The 23,630-nt window shown below is 36.4% G+C and overlaps 1 protein-coding gene and 1 long non-coding RNA gene across 2 annotated transcripts in view; one reads left to right on the top strand and one right to left on the bottom strand.

Moving 5' to 3' along the window:
* The window catches only part of VWA8 (von Willebrand factor A domain containing 8), a 189,371-nt gene that overhangs the window by 26,914 nt on the left and 138,827 nt on the right, over positions 1-23,630 (top strand). Inside the window, exons 5-9 of the mRNA XM_049815763.1 lie at positions 10,559-10,726; positions 12,715-12,879; positions 13,293-13,342; positions 13,682-13,790; positions 17,354-17,458. Of these exons, the coding sequence (XP_049671720.1) occupies positions 10,559-10,726; positions 12,715-12,879; positions 13,293-13,342; positions 13,682-13,790; positions 17,354-17,458 (597 nt within the window). The remainder of the gene's footprint in view (positions 1-10,558; positions 10,727-12,714; positions 12,880-13,292; positions 13,343-13,681; positions 13,791-17,353; positions 17,459-23,630) is intronic.
* On the bottom strand, positions 1,091-22,667 carry LOC126045141 (uncharacterized). The gene is made up of 4 exons (XR_007507930.1): positions 21,415-22,667; positions 6,383-6,536; positions 3,254-3,390; positions 1,091-1,181 (listed from the first exon to the last, which is right to left on the bottom strand). It is a non-coding gene; the product is annotated as an uncharacterized LOC126045141 (long non-coding RNA).

The raw sequence follows: 23,630 nt of genomic DNA, 5'->3' as shown, positions 1-23,630 counted from the left end.
AGATAATTTAAAGTACTGTACTGCGGTTTAGGGCTGTAAATGGCTTCTCATTTACCAGAGGATAAGAGCATTTGTGCAGGCTGTGGGGTTAACTCATGTTAGCTCCGTGCCTAACTGCTGTTACGGACAGCCTTATCGTCATACTTGCTACAGGGTAGCAAAGGTAATTTAGCCCTGGTGTAAGAGCATTAGTTAACTAACATTTGTAAGGGCCCCTGTATCGGGGACTTAAGAAGCTCACCAAGATGTGAGATGGTCTGTTAACCCTGTATTTATCTGAAGACTTTGATCCCAGTGTAAGTATGAGGCAGCTTGCTTCACTTTGTACAAGCTATTTTAAGTGATCTCAGTCCAGTAAGAACCCTTTAGGAAGATTAGCTTTCTAAGGTAAAGGTCTAAGATTACCTTTCTTCCTCAGTCTGTTGGAAATTTTCAGTTAAAAGGTTTTTACCAGAATCCAGCACAGCAATACTTCAGACCAAGACATTCCTTTAGCAAGATACCAAAGTACTAAGACCAGTTAGAATCATGATATCTTTCCTCAGCTCATGTGTTATTCACCATATATGTAACCAACGTATGTTTAAGCTCTGAAGGGAAAGTAAGAAAATAAATCACTGGTATTTAGATGAGCACTTTTAAAATATTGGAAACGTGAAAGGTGAATCTCATAGGTAGTGATGTTGCAGCTGAAGTTTTCTAACACTACATTTTAGTAAGACATATAAAATGTAGTACATAGTCATGTTTAGAACCATCACTGATCTAATTATAGCTCAATAATAAAAGGGAATAAAGTTTTACAGGTTACACTGGGGTTTGAAATTAATTAGTTAATTTAATGATTTTGAGGTTTGCAGATGGCTGTACCAATTCAAAACTTTATAGAAGGCAGACACTACTCTTCTTTAAACCCCAAACCATGAACTGCTTCAAGACAGAGAAGGCTATCAGTAGGTAGCCTTAACAAAATATTCCCAAAAGAGCATGGATTGCTCCCATTGCCATAGGTAAGCTAAAGAGAAGGTGAACTCATGTGAGGGACTGAAGATGCAGGCTATGCTTTTCAGATTTACATACCATTTCCCTTCCTGTGGAATCTCATGCTTGCTCTTCATGACACCCAAGAGAAGACAGCAAAGCTTGAAAGTCTGGTTTCCAGAACATGAACTGCATGAATTCTGTGGGTCAAATAAAACTTAGCTGTTTAAGATAGATGAGGCTTTTTGCATGAAAGTCATAATACAGTAATGTAGTTACCTTAGACTTTGAATAATAATGTATTGTAATGAAAGCTGGCATCTTGTTACCAGAAATAACTTTAATATAGTGAATCACCAAGTTTGCAGATCCACAAAGGTTTGCAAAGTTGTCTGTGAGTGATTGTTAAGATATTATCGTTGTTTATAGCTCTGCATTTAATAGTGACAGATTAAATGCTGTAAATTGATGTCTCAGAGGTTTCAAAACATCTGATATATTTTAACATGAAGTTACTGAATATGATTGCAGTTAGTTATTTAAGATAGATTTGGAAGACGGTGATTTGGAAGCAGTGATTGAAATTCTGTATTGAAATGTATATTGAAGGGCCAGTGTGTCAAACATCCTCACATAATAGCATTTCTTAATACTAGCGTGAATCAAATGGGGGAAGATTTGGAGTTAGAAAGTTAGAAGAGATATCTGAGGGGGGGGGGGGCGGTAAAAAGGGGGGTTATTTACCTCAGAAATAGGGGACCATTAAAATAAAGATAAACATTGAATTATCAAATGCATTCCCAGTTAAAATTGTGTAAAATAAAGGACTTGTAATGGGGTAATGGTGAATTATTTGTTTTCATTCAAGTACTGACAGCAGAAAATTCTGTTTTCTTGTCCTCACCGTAGGCCATTAATTTGGGGTTTCAGCTGTTAATTCACTGTTAAAAGCCTCAGAAATGTCATTATTGTCATTACTGAGACAATTAAGTAACCTCTTGGTTTTATTCTGTAATTTATTGCATGGGTTAATTATGTTGTGTATCAAGTAGTTAGAATTACTGTATATTACTTAAATATTTAAATAGCAGCTTCAAATTTTGCTTTTATTGATAGAAGAGCTTGTCCTGCAGAGTGGTTTTCTGTAACTTTGTATTTGAGCCATGATCTTGATTGAACCAGTACGGAGATTCTAATATCAGCCTATTGTATTTTCAAAAATTAAGGAATTAGATTTGATATTTTTTTTCTTCCCATTTCCGATGCTTTTTATCACGTGTACAGCTGTAAAAGGCACACCTCTGGTTTAAACTCTTATTATTATAGCCTCCTACATTACTGTTACATCTAAGGAAATTCTACGTTATTTTAATGTGGTGGATGCAATTGGGAGAGAAGCTAAGCCACTTCGTTAGTGCTTGAGATGTATACTGGTCCAGGGTTGTGCCACAAACCATGTTGCCTGGAATTCCTGGTTTTGTTTACCCTGCATCTTTCAGCTTTTGCGTTAAATGAAACAAGCTTCCCAAACACAGACCACTTTATTAAGTGTACAGTCTTTTCTGTTTGGGACAATCAAACTAACTGAGGTTGGATTATTCCAACTTTTATACTTATGTATGAAAGTATCATATGGTTGTGTGCTGAAAAATTTCAAGTAGAATGTCATGGGTTTGGAGATTTGCTGATTAAGATGTATCCACTGAGTGGATAAGTATGTCTATCACTCTAATTCCTGTATATACAGAATTAGACTCAGTTTTGGTGTATCTTTGAACTATGTGAACATACTAATTTTAATAGAATACTTTTGCATCTCTGACTGCACCAACATCATAAGTTATACAATGATAAAATGTAAAATTGATTGTCAAGATACCTGAAAAATTATCTTCTACCATGGCTTGAAAAACTTCATGTAGTAATCAATTAAACACCCAGAGTGACAGAAATGACAGCTTAAACTATCCTGTCTGTAAAATGAACATGGCATGAAATCCCCTGGAGTAGCACTACACAGACTTGAGTTTGGTTTCTTTTAATCAAAAAAGATTAGAAAGAGAATTATAAAATAAGACATGAGATTAATGGAATTAAATTATAATAATATTTGAGAGTGTGTGTGTGTGTATACATATGTATATATGTTTGTGTATACATATAAAACAAATTCTTTCTATACCCTAGCAAAGAGATGGGTTACAATAATTCAGCTTTTAAAAAAATTAACCAGTGAGTGCAAGTTGTGTAATTCTGTAATTTATTAACTTACCACCTCGGAGGTAGCAGTGGATTTTTGATGAGCCGGTAAGTTAGCCCCAGCAAAGGCATTGTCAGAAAGTATAACTTGGTGGACTGACTGTCACTGCAGTATCTGTCTATCTAGTACAGGGAACCAGAGAGCAAAGTCTGTAGAAAGAAGAGGCAAGAAATGCAGTGCTACAGAAGTATGAATGTTACTATTAATTTTCTTGTGTCCAACATTGCACAGAGAGAGGGAAATATTATGTAGAAACCAACAGTGTTTGGATGAAGTTAATCTTTATTGACGTTGACATAGTGTATCTTGTATCTAAAAAGAAAATTCTTGATAAGGACCCCTATGTAGTAGCCTCCTAACTTGTAGGAATGATTTTGTTTTAATTAGTTGCAATACTTATTTTACTTTTCTAAAAGTGTCAACGTTTAAGTGGATTTGTTAGATTAGTAGTTCAGACTCTGGTATCTTGTCTTGATGTAGATGGCATATAGATGAATATCTGTGATGTAATGTGAGGAATATTAGGACTGTGTATTTATAATTCCTTATAGATTAAAATCAGAGATTCGGGGTTCTTTTTTCTTATGTTTGTGTCCTTTTACATGTATATTCCACTTTCTTTTCAGCTAGTATTTCCTACAATGCAGGAAAGGGCAATACTTTGTAATATGTGGGGTCATAACATTCATAGGAAATACGGACTTGATGGATGGTACCTTGAATCAAAGTGATTTACATGTGATAAGTAACTTCATCATTTTTAGATATCTGTCAAATAGTTAATTTCCTTTTTATTCTGCTACTCATCAGGAAGAAAAATTTAAATAACTCATCTCCCTTATTCTTGTCCAGAAGACAAGGGTTGTATAGAGTGAAGATAAAACCCCATAGGTTTGTTTGTAGATATTTCCACTGGTAAATCTGTTCAGAAACTCAGACTGCTTGCTCCTGGGCCTGCTCTCTGCCCAAGATGCAAAACATTTCAGACGCCTGATGTAAATGTACTGTTGTGCTAATATACCTGGTGTAAAGCGGCTGAAATGGCCGAACCCTGCTTAGGTGGGGACATAATCTCTTGTAAATACAGTTTGCAGGCACTTCTGCAAAAACACCTGACTGTCGTGTTAGGAGAAGGGGTGACAGAAATAAAACGGATCATTTGATGTGGTAGTTCAAAAAAGGTAAAAAATGATCATGTGGAGGAAGCTGAAATCAATTACTGGGGAAGCTAAAATCACTGACTATGAAAGGAAAGACTGTTCCAGGTCTTGTCACATTAACATATTTATGATCTTATCATATGTTGATTCACTTCCTAGGGTAAGCTTTTCTAGCCTAGTTTTCTGATTCAAACCTCCAATAACTTCAGGTGGTTTCTTTTTGAGTTACTCTTCATTCTGTGCCATGGTGTTGCATCATCAATTAGGTGCTCACCAGTTCAAGCCATTCTTCCTCACTGAAACCTTAACTACTGTGGACAGCTGGAGTCTCTCTTTGGATACTAACTAGCCTGGATGACCGTGCTCTGATATACTGTGATTTCTCTGGGGTTTTTTTGTTTGGTGTTTTTTTTTTTTTTTAAATTAAAAAAGTAGTGAATAACAGTATTAAATACAAACTGCCCTGTGGTTTTGCTAACCTCACAGGGGAAAATTAGCTGTAAAACCCATCCAGAAAACACTTGATTAACTCAGCGGGGACATAGGCTGAATAGTGAAGATGTAGCCCCCTCCTCCCATCCATTACAGAGGGAGAAAAAGGTTGAATTATTTAGTTCTTAAGTTACTTTTTTAATTTGACTAACCACATTAGTTACTATTACATTGATCTTAATAAAACCTGAACATCACATTTGGAATATATGTAACTCAGTATGCGGCCTAAATTATAAAATGCAAAACTACAGTTTATCATCATCTACAAATTGAAAAATTTTGTAACAAAAAATACAGTATGCATTTTAGATGAATAGTAGGCCTGTTTGCAGTCTCATCTTTGAATGGCATTATACATTCAGAACTTTTTTATTCAAGACATGTTATTTTAAACAACTAACACAAGATTTTACAAGTATTTAAGGGAAAAAAATAACAGTAAGTTTTTATAAAAAGTTGACATTGTTGCTTTGAAACTGATTGAACATCGCTTTTCATAGCCCTTTGTCTTACTACTTAATTTTTGACAATACTTTTATTTTGGAGGAAGTATGTTATCACTTCAGTCCATTAAATAGTCATCCATTTCAGCATTGCTCAACAGCTTTCCTGTTTGCTCAACTCATGGGGGAAGACAATAACTAAGACATTAAGAGGCTTTAAAACCGAACAAGTATCTTGAAAGATGTTCTTTGGCAGAGGCATACCATTAGACATGCTGTTTACGCTACAGATATATTTAAAATCTGGCAAAGTAGATTCCCCAATAGGAGACAGCCTTATATGCTTCGCTGCCCTCAGCATCTGTTTGTACATCTATCTTTCGGCTGTCTCGAAATTTCTAGATAATTTCCAGTTTCCATATAAGTATTATGAAAAATTTGATGTTCTTATTCATTCTGTTGTATCTTCTTAAAAGAATAACCTGAGGCAATTACAGTAAATTACGAGTCTTGGTCAACGTCCTCTTCCTTCCTTGTAAAATGAGACGTAAAAGTTCACAGCATATTCCATTCTGCACCTCTGTCATTTCTTTTCCTGGTGTCTCGTTGGTTAGTTTTAATGATTTAAATTTAAAAAATTTGATTAATTGTATTTGACCCATGGAAAGAAATTTAGAAGGTATCAATTTCTTCTGAGTTTTGTGGTATTTGGTAGCTTGGTGGGTTACAGGGACTCGAATTAATGTCCACCTCCCATCTCTGGAAGACAGGCTGCACCATGGATGTAATAGTTCAGGTTCTGTTAGCCTGCTGTAGCCAGGCAGCATCGTGTTAGCTCAAAACCAGCCAAAGTTTTGTGTTGCCTTTACCAGAAGGTTATTAAAGGTCTCTTTTCACCACAAGAGACATCTGGACATTACATTGTCGGGATGTTGGGAGTGAATGGAAAGACTTGGGTGGATGAATTTCTGTGGGATGTTGTGCGGGTGGTGGGAACAAGATACTGCATTGGAAGGGACATCTGAAATTTAGGGAAACCTTACCTCATTAGTTCTCATGTTCCCTGAGCTACTTGTACTGTTGGTTTTCCACGTTGTAGTTATGGCTGCTGTGCTTGAGCTGTCATTACGGGGATCCAGTTTTCAGAGCAGGGGCAAGTCGTCTTAAAAAACCCCCGAACTTGTCTTGAGGTAGCTCCTGAAAAAAGAGACAATCAGTGATTACTCTTGAGGAATTTCTAGCAGCAATTTTTTAATATAGTTCTGAAACATCATATTCAGAATGATATCCAGGTTTGAAAAATTAAAGCCCTTTAGAGTTCCCCGAAAACCTTCCTCGGGGATTTCAGGGCAACCAGAGTTTTCTGGTTTATGATAAGCATTTTCCTGAGTGAAAAGAGCTGCCATTTCAGTTCTGGTATTTTAAACTATACTGTTAAAATTTCTTGTGCCTTTACAAACTATTCTGGTTAGCTTTATAAAAATGTCCTCCTTTCTCTGTTGTTTGTGCATTTCAGTGTGTGTGCTGTGGTGAGCTTTTTTCTGTCCTTCTTCCCTTTCTGACACTATAACTTCATCCATGTGCTTATACAGTGCGATTTATGTCAAAATTGGGGTTTACAGCTTCCTGCAGTTGTATTTTGCACTGCTGAAGTGGAGGAGCTCATCGTGGTTCAGCTACAGGATAGACAATGAAAGTCCACTTAGGGTTGTCTTGTTCCTAAGGTGTTTTTGCTTTTAAAGATAAAAATATATTTTTGTAGGTGCAGTGCAAAACCAGGGTAAGCACCCTGCGTTACGTATTTGTTGCATAAAGCCATTACTATGAGAGCAGCGCTGTGTGAAGGGTTTCTGCTCCCGGCTTGCAGGTATTCCCTGGAGCAGGTATTCAGGTCACCATCCTCCAGAGCCCTGGGAGCATGGGTAGGAGACGGCAGCATCTGTCCTCCTCTGATGAGCAAAATAGTCCCGCGCCGCAGTTACAATAAATCTGAAAGTAAACATTTAATGTCCCTCTCGGCCTTTTAACAAGAATTAATACTTTTAATCTCAGACTTATCATAAAGGTTGTGCAATATAAGCCCTACCGTCAGATTGTGGTTTATGTTAAACATTTAGAACAAATGAGAGTAGTGAGAGAGGGAGGCAGCGCAGCTATTTCTGGGTTTTCATTATAGAATTATGAAGATTTGTTTCTTGGAAGCATTTTTAAAAAATGATTTTCAGTGACAGATTGCAAACTTACTTTCCTTCCTCTGTTTTTTTAATGCATTTTAGTTTCCATACCAATCCATCAATACACAGATAAAACTGAAATAATGATTCAGAGGATGCCTTGTAGTATGCCTAGCTTATTGCAAAAACTTATTACTCATTACCAGCCAGAATGCAGAAATGTCATAGTTCAGCCAGAGATACGTAGCTGTTTTGGTCTTAAGACCAGACTTTATGCTATTTAACACAAGAACTTTAGAGGTAGATGAATTGTGCATTTATTTCACTATATTTTTGAGAACAATTTCCAGTATTTCAGATATGCTTTGAAGATACATAAGGAGCACAATTTGGAAGAAAGCCTATCAGGGTAAATTAGCACCAAGGTGGTGGTGGTGTAATCGTTGTTATGGGGTGTCTTTGATTAAGAAGTGAAGAACCATGGTTGTGCATTCAGCCATTCCTGAAGCTGATTATAAAAGGTACATATAGGTAGCTAAAGACCATCTGTAGCATACGTTTTTGAAATATTTGCAACTGTACTGAGCAATAGAATTTTGTATTAAAACTTCAAATAATTTCCAAGCTCTGGAACCTATGTATTTTTAAAATTTTGATCCTGCAAGCTGATGATCAGCAGGCAACGTAGTGTAGTAGGCTGTTTCTTGAGACTGCACTGCTAATAGAGAGCATCTTCTTTCTTGAAGTTAATGATTGTTATATACTTCTTGATATTCGCTCTCTACACCTAAAGCAGATTGCCTTCATGTAGCAGTTCAGGAGAGAGATTTACGTTGATCCTGGAAGCCTGTTATTTCTGCAAGCCTTCAGCCATAGTGTGCGTGTCTCAACATGAGTCAACAAGAGTCTATGGATACTCAAAATATTTTGAAACCATCTGAACAGAATATGTATTTTCCTCTGGCTTGTAAAACTCAGTCATAAAGTCTTCATAGACTTATAATATGCAGAATCCAACCAACTTGGCAAATAAATTGTTTGTTAAAGCATATTCTGGCTGTATCTCCAAACTCTATTTAGACAAAGTAGCATTTGGTTCATGCCAGGTATTGGACTGGCTGCTGCAGACTCAGGTTTTCTATTTAAGCAGGTTGGAGCAGACTTTTGACTTGACCAGTGATCTTCCTAGAGAAGAATGTTAGTACAAAATTTGTCCTTTGTAGAAATTTTATGGAATGAGGAGAGGAATTTTATATTGCCTGTTAGTAGAGTACGATGTCCAGAATTAACAACAACAACAAAAAAAATCAATTAACATACTGATTGCTTTTTGAAAGAATTGGTGATTTGGTAGAAGAGAAATAATCTGAGGACTGTTACTTGTTTAATGGGATTATTCTAGGTTCCTCTGATACTGATTATGAGGCTAGATATTAAAATATTATATAGAATGTCTTTCAGAGAAGGGAACTTGATCTGGAGTTCTGTACTGGGATTTGAGTGCCTTCTTTCAATAATGTTTGCTTGAATCCAGATTAGACACAGGAATTATTTCCCTCTTAATAATGACGTGAAAAGCTTACATTATGGGTAATTTGCCGGTAGTAGTTACTTATGCTTCTGTAAGCATCTAAATTAGTCTTATCATTTAGTGTCGTCTTTATCTTCTCAGATGGTTCTCTGATTCTGCTGTATGCTTTGTACCATGTAGCAATTAATTTGTTGTCCTGAACTGTTCTTTGTTTCTCGTTTGCGCTTATGTCTTTGTCCTTTATACGTCTGTTTTCATGTGTAATTTCTTTTTTTTCCTTGTTATTTTTGTATTCTGGTACTTCTTCATTATTCTTTCTCATATCTTCCTTCTTTCTCTCTGTTCCAATTTTTGGCATCTATTGTATTCATCAGAGATTTCCATCTAGCGTTATATGACAGGTTCTTCTGTAGGAGTTTATAGGAGACATGCTGGGAAGAGATTTCATTTGTGCTCCCTTTGCAACTGTGCTTGTGTCTAAAATTGTGTTAAAATGTAATAGGAATGCAAAGGAAGACTCTTTGGTGCCTCTAAATGTTGCCTGTGCCTCAACCTGCCCCATTATTATCTGATTAAACTTCTGCAAATTGGAAATAGACAAGAATGCATTGAATCTCAGAGTCTTTTACTGGACAGTAATTGTGAATATTAGATATGAAGTGTAGTTAGGTTACCTGAGTGAATGTCATTGACTGCAAGAAATTTGCAGAAAATTACCAGCACCGGATTAGTTTTATATTTTGGCTTCACTTTATGCACGTAAATAAACAGACACATATAAACAACTAATAAAATGAAATATAAAAAAGAAATAACTTTCTATCCCAAAGGCTTCAAAGGCTTATCAAGTTAATGGCTACATTTTTATTCTAATTTTGTAGAAGACCATGTTCAGTTAGGGAATATAATTCTAAATCTTTTTAATTTTATCACATTTTTTAATATCTGATTATTTATAGCACTATTTTGTTTTTATCATCCATGTTTATTTTCAATAGACTTACATTCTAGTCAGACTAAAGCGATGTACTGGTGCATAACCAGAGCAATCCAAAGGAATACCTGACTTTTTTCTAATTATTTTAATATAGTTGTAAACATGTAAAGCCACCTTGATTGTATGTTTTCTGTATAAATAGCTGTCCCAGAACTGTTAGGTGGTATGAAAATACAAAATATTATGCAACATCAAAAAGAAAGGGTGCCACATATTAATATGTACTGGGCATACACTAAAATATCTGCAAGGTTTTACATCTTACTCTGTTGGTACAAAATACTGGAACTTATTTCTGTCAGACCCTATAATAGTTAGGAGATAAAAGTCCAGCTCATGCGTGTGTAGCACTGTTAAGGCTGTCACTCTTCCTGATCGCTACTGATGTGAATCTTACTGATTCTTACAGAAATAAATACTGGTTTGGGAAGCACTTTGAGGTTCTTTTTCAGCAAGATTTAATGAGATATGTAATGTTTATTTCTATTATAATTTTATTTTTTAATTTTTTGAAAAGTGTGCAGTTCGTGCGGCTACTGAAGGCAGAATCCTTGTGCTGGAAGGTTTGGAGAAGGCTGAGCGGAATGTCCTTCCCGTGTTAAACAATTTGCTGGAGAACAGGGAAATGCAGCTTGAAGACGGTCGTTTTCTCATGTCTGCAGAGCGTTATGACAAACTTCTGCAGGTATGGAAATGTTGTTTGGATTTTATTTTTTTTTTCCTGTTCTTGGTAGGGCTGGAATACCATTATGAAGGGGAGAGTACTTACGAGTCAAATGGGTGAAATCTTACCAAGGCTTCTATGGTTTTTCCTGGGGTGTTACATAGGATGAAGTAGGCAGAGTGAAAGCTATGTGAGAAGTCAAACTACTGCTTGAAAAAAACACAAAAAAGTTATCAACTGTATCTTGTCTGTCCACATGAAAAACAGCAGTCCATGTTAACCTTGTATGAAGACTTTATGTTTCTAAAATATGAAAGCCACAATGTGAGAGTAACTAAAATATCTTGTTAAAAGAGATTTATGTTGAAACTGTTCCCATAAAGTTCAGATAATGCTTCAACATTGCAATAGCCTGGTTGCTAAGTTTTTCAAATGTTAGGATACCAGAAAAAAGAGGTCACAATGAGTGACACTGTATTGGTCAGTGCTGTCTTGCCTTTAATTTACAAAAGCATATGTAAACAGCAAATCTAAATTATAGGATATGGTCAGAGAATTTTCTTTTGATACGAAGTGGGATTTTGGTGTCTGCTGCCATTGCTGCTTTAGCAGTTCTTGGTTTTTTTCAGGCTTTGAGTCCTACTGCTTAAATTTGAGTGGATGCTTTTCAGGCTTTTGGGGACCTCAAAAAATTTCATCAGACAGTTTCCAGTCGTACTCCCTATCTTAGTTCCATGTACTGTCGTTTCCGATCGCATACCTGTCAGTCTCTCGTAACAGTCTGACACCTGCTTGCTCACGTTTCTGTCTGGCGTACCTAAGTGTGGTTAGGAAGATAATTCAGGCCCATGTGGCGCAGGAAGTAAATTTGTAATAAGCCTTCTGTCATTGGTCCTGCTTGTATGAAGTTGCCAACTATGCTGAAGTACTGTAGTGGATTTCTGAAAATACATCATTCTTTCTTATGCCTCTCATCTGTAGCTAAAATTCTTCTGATCCATGCCTTTTCCAAAAACATTTTTATGATATTTAATGAGTAGATGCAGTTGTTGGAAGCATTATTATTATATTTTAAAAGTAAGCTTTTAAAATGTAATTGTATTTAAAGACTGAAAATGAGAATTCAAGCTTAGACAGGATTTGGTTGCATTTATGCAAAACATCTTCCCCTTTTCTTTTTTCCTTTTTAACACTTTTCTAATGATAAAATGTTTCAGAATGAGTGCCTCAGGCACACTGCTAATAGTATATGAATTAAATAAATCCCTTGCTACAATACTAAATCTAATATTGTTGTTTTGTTGTTTGGGGAATATTGTATTATATAAGCTAACATTAATTTTCTCTTCTCTTGTGTGAATAATTACTGTATATCTGGGTCTGCAGGAAATGTACTTATGTATGGTTTCAAGGAAGACTTAACTGTGATGTGGGAAGACTAAAGACTGCATTTTTTGTATGCAGTGAATCTTTATATGACAACAAGTGAAATACAACATTTAATGTCCTCATGAAGGACTCTAGTTCTGTAGTATTGCTTGTAATAAAGCATAATTTGTAACCGAAACTTTATAAATGCAGATTTTAATCTCCTTTATAGTTGGGGGATGGGGGGAGAAAAAACCTTGCTTGTGGTAACCCACTTCTAATGTTTTAGAATAAAATAAATTTTGTGGTCTGTTTATTTTCTGTTCTTTGTAAAAACAGTGTTGTAATGTAATATAAACCTTTTCAACTTTGACTGTCTGCGGGGTCTGCGGTCAAATTGCTACAGGCCCGAAAGCTGTACCTAATCAAGTGTTCTATCTACATTCATTTTGGAGAAACTTGCTTTTATCATTCACAAATTTGACTAGTTCACTGCTTTCTAGTCCCTCTGAATGAAAGATGAGAACATTACCACATTTAGATTGAAGGACCAGGGTAGTCAATCTGCAGCTTAGTCATCGTAAGGTTTTAGCGATGTAATGGTTTTATTTCTTGTTGTTACTTTATTTTAATTAATTTAGGATCACACAAAATCAGAGTTAGATGCATGGAAGATTGTTCGGGTTAGTGAAGATTTTCGAGTGATAGCGTTGGGCCTGCCAGTACCTAAATACTCTGGTAACCCTTTGGATCCACCCCTTCGCTCTCGATTTCAAGCTAGAGATATTTATCATCTGCCCTTTAAGGTAAGTGTCCTAGCATAAGGGTTGGATTATCTGTACTGAGTAGAGGTAATATTTTGACGTTATGTTTTACTTACCTCACCTCTGAAAAGAATCCTTGAGTAATAAATTTATCTTAAAGGGTATTTTTCCTACTGGGGCCTAATAAATTCCTGAAAAGCAGGCTTAGAGTTGCCAAGGAATGCTGCAGCAGAAAAATAACTTCTGTAAAACAGTATAACTCTAAAAGAAAGATTTGATAATCTTAGTATTATTATTTTCTTTTTTTAATAAAATTAATCCTGTGTCAAGGAGTGAGTAGACTCCTCATGTCTAAAGTAGAGGGAAAAATAGAAAATGCCTCATGCGTTATGAGCTGTGATCCACAGCAGGATCCCAAAATTAATTTACTCTGTGATTTTATGTTCTATTTTCAGGACCATCTTCAGCTATTATATTCAATTGGATCAAACATTTCCACAGAGAGGTAATTTTTCATAATTAAAAAAAAAAAGAAAAAAAAAAGGAATGAATGAAGAAAAGCGATGTCCTTTCAGGATTCCTTGCTATTTTTGTATCTTCTGTGACTGCATAGAGACCAGAACTGAAGAAGTTTTTTTTAATATGTGTGGGTGTATGCTCACACTGCTTTTCGTATGCAGCCTTCATATAATGAATCCTTAATGCTTTAGAACTTCAGTCACACCTTACTTAGTTGTGCTCAGAAATAGTTTCAGTATCTTATGCTGTATTTAACTTTTTCGGCTTTAGTACTTTAAATATAGATAGCATGTATAAAACTCTGTAATTACTTTTTCCTATGCAGAATTTCTCAGCTCCTGTCTTTTGCTACAACTCTCTGCTCTCAAGAATCTTCTACATTGGGACTTCCAGATTTTCCTTTAGACAGCTTATCGGCTGCAGTTCAGATTTTGGTATGTGCATACACATGTGCTGTGAAACTGTATGGGCTTAAAATTTCACAAAATTAGATCTGGATTGTTCGTGTTGTTAGAAGGAGATTAACATGAACATTTAAAAAATAAACCTGAAAAAAATAAGGATGGTTTGAGGGAGAAAGCCCCAGTCAGATATCTCTGGATAATACTTTAACCAACTATATAGCATAATACTGAAGGACAAAGTATGCCATGACACAAGATTTGTTATGTGATTCAGTGTATCTTAGTGCTCAAAATAATGGTTTTTATTCTGCTAAATCGTCTTACCTGGCTTCGGGGGCATCTACAGTTTACCTGATGACACTGAGGTACTCAGTGGAGAGAAATAAAAATCACAACCCAGAAGTCTTTCTGATTTAATGCTATGCATGTAGTCAGATTGATTGTATTATAAAGACCCCACCTCCCAGGTTCCTGTAAAAATTAACTCTATCCCAGCTGAACCCAGGACAGACACCTATTACTCTCCATTGACACGTAAAAGGACCCAAACCAACTATGCAAATGTGGGTATAAGAGACTGTTAAGTTGTATGAGATGAAGTTAGGTCTTTGGGTTGGCTGGTGGATTTAGAATAAACATACACATGGAGGGTTGACAACCTGAAGACGCAGGTTGTGCACGCTTGAAGATGCAATACCTCCTGACAGTCCATAGGGAAATATAGCAACTGTACGCAGTTCACAGGGGCAGATCAGGTGGGTCAGGACTAAAACTGTGGCAGTCTTTCTGCTTCCCCTGACAGGCTTTTGTCCCTTGGACTTTATAATTACATGGTAAAAAGTCAAAGCAAAACCAGAAGGTGCCTCCTGAAGGAAATCAGGGAGATAAGATCTGTATAAAAAGAGGGAGGGGTTGGCACCTTTTTGCATGCAGGAAGATGTGGTCAACCCAGGACGGTAAAATATCAGGACAACTTCTCAGACCCTTTCTCCAAGGTGCAGGTGTCTGTAGAAAGGACTCTCAGGATAATTCTCTGTTGTGTCTCCTGAGGAGTCATTTTGCCTATGGTACTGCTCAGTGGCAGATTACTTCTGCATATTTTATTGGATTATATACATTAAAACATACCAATTACTTTTGTTACTGTGGTGCTCAGTACCCTCAGTTGTGCTGGATTCTTACAGACATGATATTTTCCTGAACTCGTGGTACTACATCAGATGTTAAGAAGTGATTAAAATTCAAGTTCAGACAAATGAAACAGTATTTGGAGGGCTTTAGGAAAGAAATACATGTTGGATTTTAAAATAAATTGCAACTTTTTATTCTTTGAGCCCTGTAGTGAAAAATTATTTTTAAATGAATGCCAGATGGCTTTCAGAGTAATGGAGAGAAAATGAGCCCTAAGTTATTATCTAAACTATGGAATGAAGGAAGCATTTTATTTTACATTAGAGAATGTGAAGTGTTATCATTGCATGACAGTGTCTTTTTTAGGTAGATGAGAACTGTTTCTTTTAGAATTAGTTTTAATCACTTGGTTTTCTAAGCTGCCTGTTCTCGGTGATTCTAGCTACAGCATTTTTTCTTCACAGGCTGGGTCACTGCCATCCTCTACTTCTAGCTTGGTTGATTTAACTGTTTAAAATTGTGGAGGGAATGCATTGTAATGACTAGCTCCCTGTCTTCTATCGTGGATTCACAGAGTCCCAAAATGTATTTCTTAGGTTGAAAACTCCTGCCTGCTGGAAGGCAGAATTTTTTATAGGGTGCTGTTCTGAAGAGGCTAATGTCATACACAACGATTGTAATTATTATTAATTTGAGATAAAGTGGACAAATTATATGTTATGTCTTTATATATAAACAGAGGGCTTTTAAAACGCAGTAAAGGGCTCCCTGATCCTTTAAGCAGTACATTTACTACAGTGCCTTAAGTGGTTTATTTTTACTGATCTTTTCTTAATGTGGAACATTATAAATAGTATTACCGATTATAAGTATGAATTAAATTATGCATTTCTGTCGGGGTTTAACCCCAGCTGGCAACTCAGCCCCATGCAGCCGCCCACTCACCTCCCTCACAGTGGGACGGGGCAGAGAATCAGAAGGGTCAAAGTGAGAAAACTCGTGGGTTGAGATAAAGACATTTTAATAGGTAAAGCAAAAGCCATGCATGCAAGCAAAGCAAAACCAGGAATTCATTCCCCACTTCCCACAGGCAGGCAGGTGTTCAGCATCTCCAGGACAGCAGGGCTCCATCATGCTGAACGGTGACTTGGGAAGACAAACACCGAAACTCCAAACATCCCCCCCCCGTTCCTCCTTCTTCCCCCAGCTTTTACTGCTGAGCATGATGTTCTATGGTGTGGGATATCCCTTGGGTCGGTTGGGGTCAGCTGTCCCGGCTGTGTCCCCTCCAACTCCTCGTGCCCCCCCAGCCTGCTCGCTGGTGGGGTGAGAAACAGAAAAGCCCTTGGCTCTGGGTAAGCACTGCTCAGCAGGAACGAAAACATCTCGGCATTATCAACACTGTTTTCAGCACAAATCCAAAGCATAGTCCCATAGAAAAAATTAACTATTCCAGCCCAAACCAACACAATTTCATAAAATATGCATCTCCTAAGTTTCTAAGCAACTCTTCTTTCAGTTGGGTGCCTATGTAATTCCAAGTGTATAACTGAAAATCAGTTGATTTTATGTGAATTACATTATTTACTTTTTACTTATTTTGATGAAGGCTTAAAAAAGTAGTGTCAGTTCACTGACTGTTTTTCACTAGTGTTTATGCATAAGTAGTCCTTAAAAATTTGCAAGTCTTTTTAAAACAAACAATCAAGCATTACTTTAGGTGTTTTGAAACATGTTTTTCCACCGTTAAAGTTTTTATGCATATGTTTCTTGAGTATTTGTAAATGCACTTCCATTTCTTTCTCTATTACTGCAGCAAAATAATTGAATCTTTGTCTAGTTCAGGCAAGCAAATGACAAAAGAGTTAGTACTTAAAACTAACAAGAAGACAGTAAAAAAAAAAAGTTTTTTTCAATTTTGTGTATAAAGTGCAAGCATACTTAGGAACTCATTTCGAAACAACCATTTTGATCAAACTGTTCAGAAATTTCTAGGAATTTATTTGTTAAGTAGAATCTGTACAATGTAACGGAATCACAATTATATAATAGAAATTGCTGTGAACAAGTAGATCATTATTGTAATATAGACTTCTTGTCGTATTGATTCTTTTCTAGTAGTACTATGAAACGCGGTTGCCTGTGGTGAGATTTGTCTCTCCTACCCTTAGATGTCTTTAGGTCTCTGAGCCAGTCACTGTAGCTTCCATTTATGCACAGGAAATAAAGTAAATTTTAAGACATAGTTCTTCTAATCTACTTTAGACATTTATATTACAATGAATTGCACCTGAGAAATGCCTGTTTTGACATTTGATTGAATACTTCATGTAGTGGTCATTTGTATATTGCTCCTACAGTTTTATTTTAAGTTCAGCACTATATAGGATTCTCAGGTTAATAGCTGATGGTAGAATGAGCCAATGATTTTTTTTTAATTTGTATTTTTAAATTTGAATTAGGATTCCTTTCCTATGATGTCAGTCCAGCATGTTATTGACCGGCTTTATCCCTATAATATTTTCCTTGGAAAGGAAGGCAGGACTGCAGTCAAAGATGCATTAAAAGTAAGTATTGCACATATAATTCCAGGGATTGATGGATTGTGACAGTAGTTCTCCTGACTAATGTTACTTCACTGCTTTTGTAAAAAGAAGAAATCTTAAGTAAACTAAATGGTGTACGTAATGGTTTACAGCAAATTATTGCTGATGCTAAAACAGTATTTAAAAAAAAAAATCCCGAACTTCATAAGCTTGTAGATTTCGTTATAGTGAAAGGTGAAACCTCTGTGTTCTGTAGAATATTTAGACCTCCATTCCAGACTACAGAAAAACCCTCATTATGTAAGTGGTTAATTAATTTGAAAGTAGCTACTTATATGGTTAAGGTAGTCAAATGCTTTAAAAATGCCTTTGGCATTTCACTTCTAAGAGGAGATATTAAAATGACAATAGAGATCACATGCACAAATACATTCAGTATAGTATGATTTGGATTATATCAGTCTCTGGTTTTGGTCTGTGTTAGCCTTTTGTTGCTTGTTGTTGGTCAGATCTGTTTTGTTGTTTTATCCATATTTAATAACAGCTTTTAAAGCCTATAATTATGCTGGGTTATTCCATTTATCCTTTTAAAACTTCATCACAGTGCCGACTTTCTTTCATCTTTGAATATGTTGTAGGAGTTATGTATGTTGTTGAAAATTAGTGTTCGCGACCTAGAGCATCTTACCCAGCTCTTTCAGTCCTGAAAATTAGAAATTATTTGTACATGTGTATTTAGAAATAACCAGCTTTGTAGCTAGTGATTTTTTTTCCTAAAGTCGAGCCTACATGTCAGGGAAATGAATGTTTATAGCCCATCCCTGCTGACACCTCCCATATATGGCCTTTTTGCATTGGAGCTCAGTCCTGTATTCCCTGTTTAACTGAGCTGGTCTCCTACTTGTCTTCCTGAGTTTTGGCATGGACAGTCTTTGCATTTGAAGGAGGTTGTCCTGAATGTCCTGCTAGCTTTCACGAACCTTCAAAGCTGCCTCCTGTGGGGTCCTACCTACCATTTCTCTGAATAAGCCAATCTGGCCTGAAATGCAGGATCTGTAGTCCATGTTACTTGCCTTCATCACTCTCCCTCAGGATTTTGAACTCCATTATTTCATGGTTGCTACAGCCAAGGCTGCCGTTGATTGCCACATCCACAACCAATTTCTCCTTGTTTGCGAATAGCGGGAGCTGTCTGTGCATCGCTCCTGCCTTGCCAGTGCAGTGCCTGTGTTGAGACGTTATTCCAGGCAGCCTCAGAAATCTAGATTCATTGTGTCGCGCTGTGTTGCCCTTCCACCACATGTCAGGGTGATTGAAGTTGCCCATAAGAACCATGGTCTGGGTGGAAATACAGACTTCTATCTGTTAGCAGAGCAGTAGCAGTCACTTCTGTTCTTAACATGCCTTTATTTTAAACCCTTTGTGTCATTTTTTTTCCCCCTATCAGTTATAGATGGTGAATGTTCACTACCATCAGCTTCCTCCATTTTCCATTTCTTTTATTTGATTTTAAGTGTTGTGCATTCTTTTGCTTCCTGTGTAACACAGGTTGATTTGACTAGTAAAACCTCCTTTCTCAGTGATGGTCTACTTGTAAATTATAATGAGGTATTTAAATTTTTCTGTGTTAATTTTCCTTTTTTGATACTCTTCCTCATCACTACTTATACAAACTTGTCCCATTATGTCAACAAGTACATGTAGTATTATTAGGAATTTTATTCTATTTGCAAACAACAGATCTTGTTAAGCAACAAACCTTAAGGAATACAGAAAATAACTGGTTGTACTGGGCAACGCCTCTTTATAATGATTTTATAGTAATAGCAGCACCAGAACGGTATTAAACATGGATAAGAAATTATTTTTTTCCATTCCATAAGAAATGTGAGAGAGAGGAGTCTGGCAGAAGCAAGGTGATTTCTTACTCTACCTTCCCTACATATTTCCAAAGAGTGTCCAGCTAATATTTACCACTGAATACTCTGTGTGTAACAGAATACAGTTAGGAAATACTAATCTTAACTAAGACGTATTGAGAGTTGAAAAAATAAATACTTGAAGTGTATTTGCAATTGATGGATTAATTTGTTTGAATTGAATCACTTCCTGACATCAGCTGACATCTAAAGAAAATGAAAACAAATGTCATGTAATAAAATGTAAAGTTTAGGCATCAGACTTGGAGACAGATATGGGGAAGTAGTAATCTAGCCAATAACCTATCTTAATTTCAGGGTGTCTTCCCTTCCAGTGAGGTGGCGCAGCTGGGAAGTGGGATAGCCAGTGGTTAGGCTAAACAGCTAGTTTTGGCAGCTGTTAGATCCTGTACATATTTCTTGGAAAGATCATATTCTTCAGGCACTGTCTTCCCAAACATTATCTTCAACTCGGGCAAATCTTCTTCTTACGTGCCTCCTTGCTCACTGAGACTCCACCAAGACCTAGGTATTCCCTGTAATTCTTATTCTCAATAATGAATTAATGTGAAATATTGACTTGTACCCTCCCTGTGAGTGGAAGTAGATCGTTATGGTGTTAGTCTTGGATGTGTAAAGATGCTTTGAAATGCAAATCCCTTGTTGAGTGGATCTAGTTGGAGTTAAAACCTGTCTTAGGTTTAATTCTGTCTGTCAACCAACTTTTTTATTTGATACAAATGTGGCTCCTTGTGTCAGACTAGTTAGGATCAAAAGAAGTGTTTATGGATTGCACACTAATCCAGCATTAGCAGTGATCTTGAGAGTTGCTGATCATACAGAACATTTGTACCAGGGCTACAGTTTGCAGCATTCATTAGTTCATTAGCTTGCAACAGACAGGACAGAAGTACCAAAATAAACTTGAGAATGATGTGCCTTTGTGTACCTTTATTTGAAGTTTCTGCACTTTGGAACCTATGTCAGTTTCTATTCTGACTCTTAAAGAAGATCTTAAACTTAGAAGATCTTGCAAAAGAAAATATGACTTGGTTTGAATTCTGGCCTTTAAAATTATTCTGTACTTGCCTGAAATATTGGCATGACAAATTATTTTGACTGACAGATGAACATTTGAAATATATTTGCAAAAATTAAGTAAAAATTTATTTAGGCTTTTTCTCTAGAAGATTTAGATATGGAGAAATCACTGATTTCAAGGAAAACAGCCTCCAGGTAAACATTCCCAAACAATAAGCTTAAGCACATACGATGTCTCCCACAGTATTGAAGTTTTCTTTCCTGTATACTATTGATAGGCATTTATAAAACTAGTCACCTTCATTTAGGCTGAGTTTGGTGGCTCATAAGAGACGAGCTGTTCTATACTGATTTCTTCATTGTTCCATAAGTTTTTAGTATTTTACTTCAGATTCATCAGAGATTTTGGGTTTGCTTTTTTTTAATTCTCACATGCCTTTTGCATGCCTTTTTTTCCCAGTGTTGGAAACGCCCAGTGTTGTTTGTTTGTTTGTTTTTTAACCTTCTAATCAAGAGGATCTTCCCATCAGATTTTAGAAAAAATATGTAGATCACATTTGTCTTAATAAATGAGCAAGTCCCTTTTAGCCTGCTATCCAAGTGTTTAACTTCACTCTAAGACCCTTCTAGAATTTTTCTTTGATTTTTTTTCATGCCGTGATTAATTCTGTGTTTACTGTCTTGATCTTATATCAAATAAAAGCTTATTTGTTCCCTTTGACTCATTTTTGTATTATTTGCATACCCCTTTTAATCTTACCTGCCCTCCTCCTTGAAAACTTTCCCTGCCTCACCGTAGGGAGTCTTCAGACTACGTAGACACTCTCTCGTAGAGAGTGGGCTAATAGTTCAGAAAACTGGAATCTTCCTCTTGTCTAGACAATTCTGTACACTTCTAAGATATTTCTGTTGCAAATTTTGGTCTAAGGAAGGATTTGTTTCTCTTTTATTCCTCCCAAAGTAATCTATAAGCTTTGGGGTTTTGCATTAATGAATGGTCTTAGTGCCAGTACATACCATTGTAGTGGAATCTGTCCTTCAGACTTAACCGATCTATCCCATCTTGCACTTGCAGTTCATATTTTGCTTCTTGTGAAACAGTTCGGTGCTCTTGTTCCTTGAAAAATTCTCTTTCCTTGCCATGCAGAGAATCTTCAAGAAATATTGGTTGCCTTTCGATACCTCTTTTGGATAGCTTAGCTGTCTTGTATTTGCAGATAACCGCTATGCTGAACCCACGTCTCGGTTAAGCTCTGTGTTCCTTTGAGCAGTTTCTGTGCTGAGACATTACTTATCATTAGATACTTCCAAGTGGTCAGAATTCCTCTTCTTCCTTTTTTCTCATTTTTACAGTTTGCCTTTTCTCTCATGTTTCTAGGCATGCAGAATGTGGCCTGATGATTACGGACTGCCAAACCACTTCCCTTGGTTTTGGGGGCTAGTCTTTTCTTTGTTCTTTCCTCTTGAGTCCGAGGCAATGAAGCTGCCCACTTCTGGCTCTCCAAGTATCTCCCAAACTTTCTGATACTGAATGTGCTCAATCGGTTGTCCTTTCAAGACTTTTTTTCCTTTGCAGCTATCAACTTGGGCTTTATATAGAGGAAGATGCTTCTGGCTTAGGCAGAAATATGTTTAATGTATTGTACATCCATTTCATGCCACTCTCTGACTCCATATCTAGCTATCATAAGTCTAAATGAAGAACTGCGTCAGAGAGATGAGTCTTGCTCTGAAAGCCACAAACACTTTTGTTTGCTGCTCCTGTCCGGGTATAAGTGTGGTACCTTGTTTAATTACTACATTATGCAGTTCAGCGGTATCTCCATGCTTACATGTGATGAATTCAAATTGTATAAATTCAGTTTGATGAATTCAAGTTGTATAAATTCAGTAACGATCTGCACACAGATAGACGGTCCTCTTTCACTGTCCTAACTGAGAGTCTAAAAGGCTAGCTGCAGACCCTCAACAATATTTACAGGAAAAAAAAACCCAAACAAACCAAAACAAAAAACTCCAAAACCCAAACCAAAAAACAGCTCAGAAATTTTAGACTCGCAAGATCTTTGTGTACGAGGTTTGCTGCTTCTGTCTCCAAATCTTCCTTGCTTGATACAGAGGCTGCTGGTGCAGATAATCTTGCTTGCTCACAGTTATTTTCTTTTGCTAGTATTTGATTAAGGGATTTTAGTGTACAAGCAGTTTGCAATTTTGTGTATGAGCAGCTTTGGCCCTATCCAAAATGCCATGAACTTTGTAAGAATATTACAGTTTACTAGTGAATATAAGAGTGAAAACATCTGTAGTTCATTTCACAGAATCATAGTTGGAGTATTTTGTAGAATCATGGTTTGAGATACTACTCAGTAGGCATTCCTGTCCTCTGTTGTTGTTTAAATGTTTAATGGTATCTGAAGTAGACTCAGCTGTTACAATAAGAATATACTTTGGTGCAGCCTTTTACTAAAGCACATCTATGGTTAAAAATGAAAATTTTGTAGGCTTTTGTTCCAGAATGGGAATTTACAAAGTGATGAAGAGCCAAAGTGTTTGTATGAATGCATCTCAGTTTTCTTTCTGAACCTTAATAGGCAGTGCTGTGAATCCTAGTAGTAATAAAACTAAATGCTTTTCAAGAATTATTTTATATTAGTGACTTCTGTTTAAAAAAATATTTTTTTTCTAAGAATTCTAAGGAGTTGGATAATACTCCTTTTTCTCTTGTTTACTCAGCTTTCACTCTGTTGAATAAAATGGATCTATGAGTTCAGTAATTTCAGATAGTGTCTTTTTTGTGCATAACCCCGCCCGATACGACTTCCCCTTCCCCAACAAAACAGACTTTTTAAAGGATTTTTAAAATGGTTTTCATGTTTTCTATATACAGCATAAAATAGAGAATATAATGCTGAAAAGAGGGTTGGAAAACCAAATGTCCTGGTTTTTGTCCTTGATATACCCAGAACATGCTGAAGGCTTAATTTGTATAGGTTGTCCTCAATTTTCATTGTTTGATAAGGCTTCGGAGCTAAGTAAACATAATGTTTGATGGTTATTTTTATTGGTAGCCAGATGTTTAAATCTGCAATTGGTTAAAATGACCTGCAGAGATAGGTGATCTATTATTACACATGCTAAAGGCTATCATCTGTTTCTCTTATTATTTTGGTCTGTCAGGCTAGGACCTGGCAAAGTCACCATATGACATTTTCAGTTTACATCTGTCACTACAG

This window comes from Accipiter gentilis, chromosome 13 (genome assembly GCF_929443795.1).
Source record: "Accipiter gentilis chromosome 13, bAccGen1.1, whole genome shotgun sequence".
In the NCBI taxonomy this organism is placed as follows: Eukaryota; Metazoa; Chordata; class Aves; order Accipitriformes; family Accipitridae; genus Astur; species Astur gentilis.
This window is presented reverse-complemented; position numbering and strand designations above follow the sequence as displayed.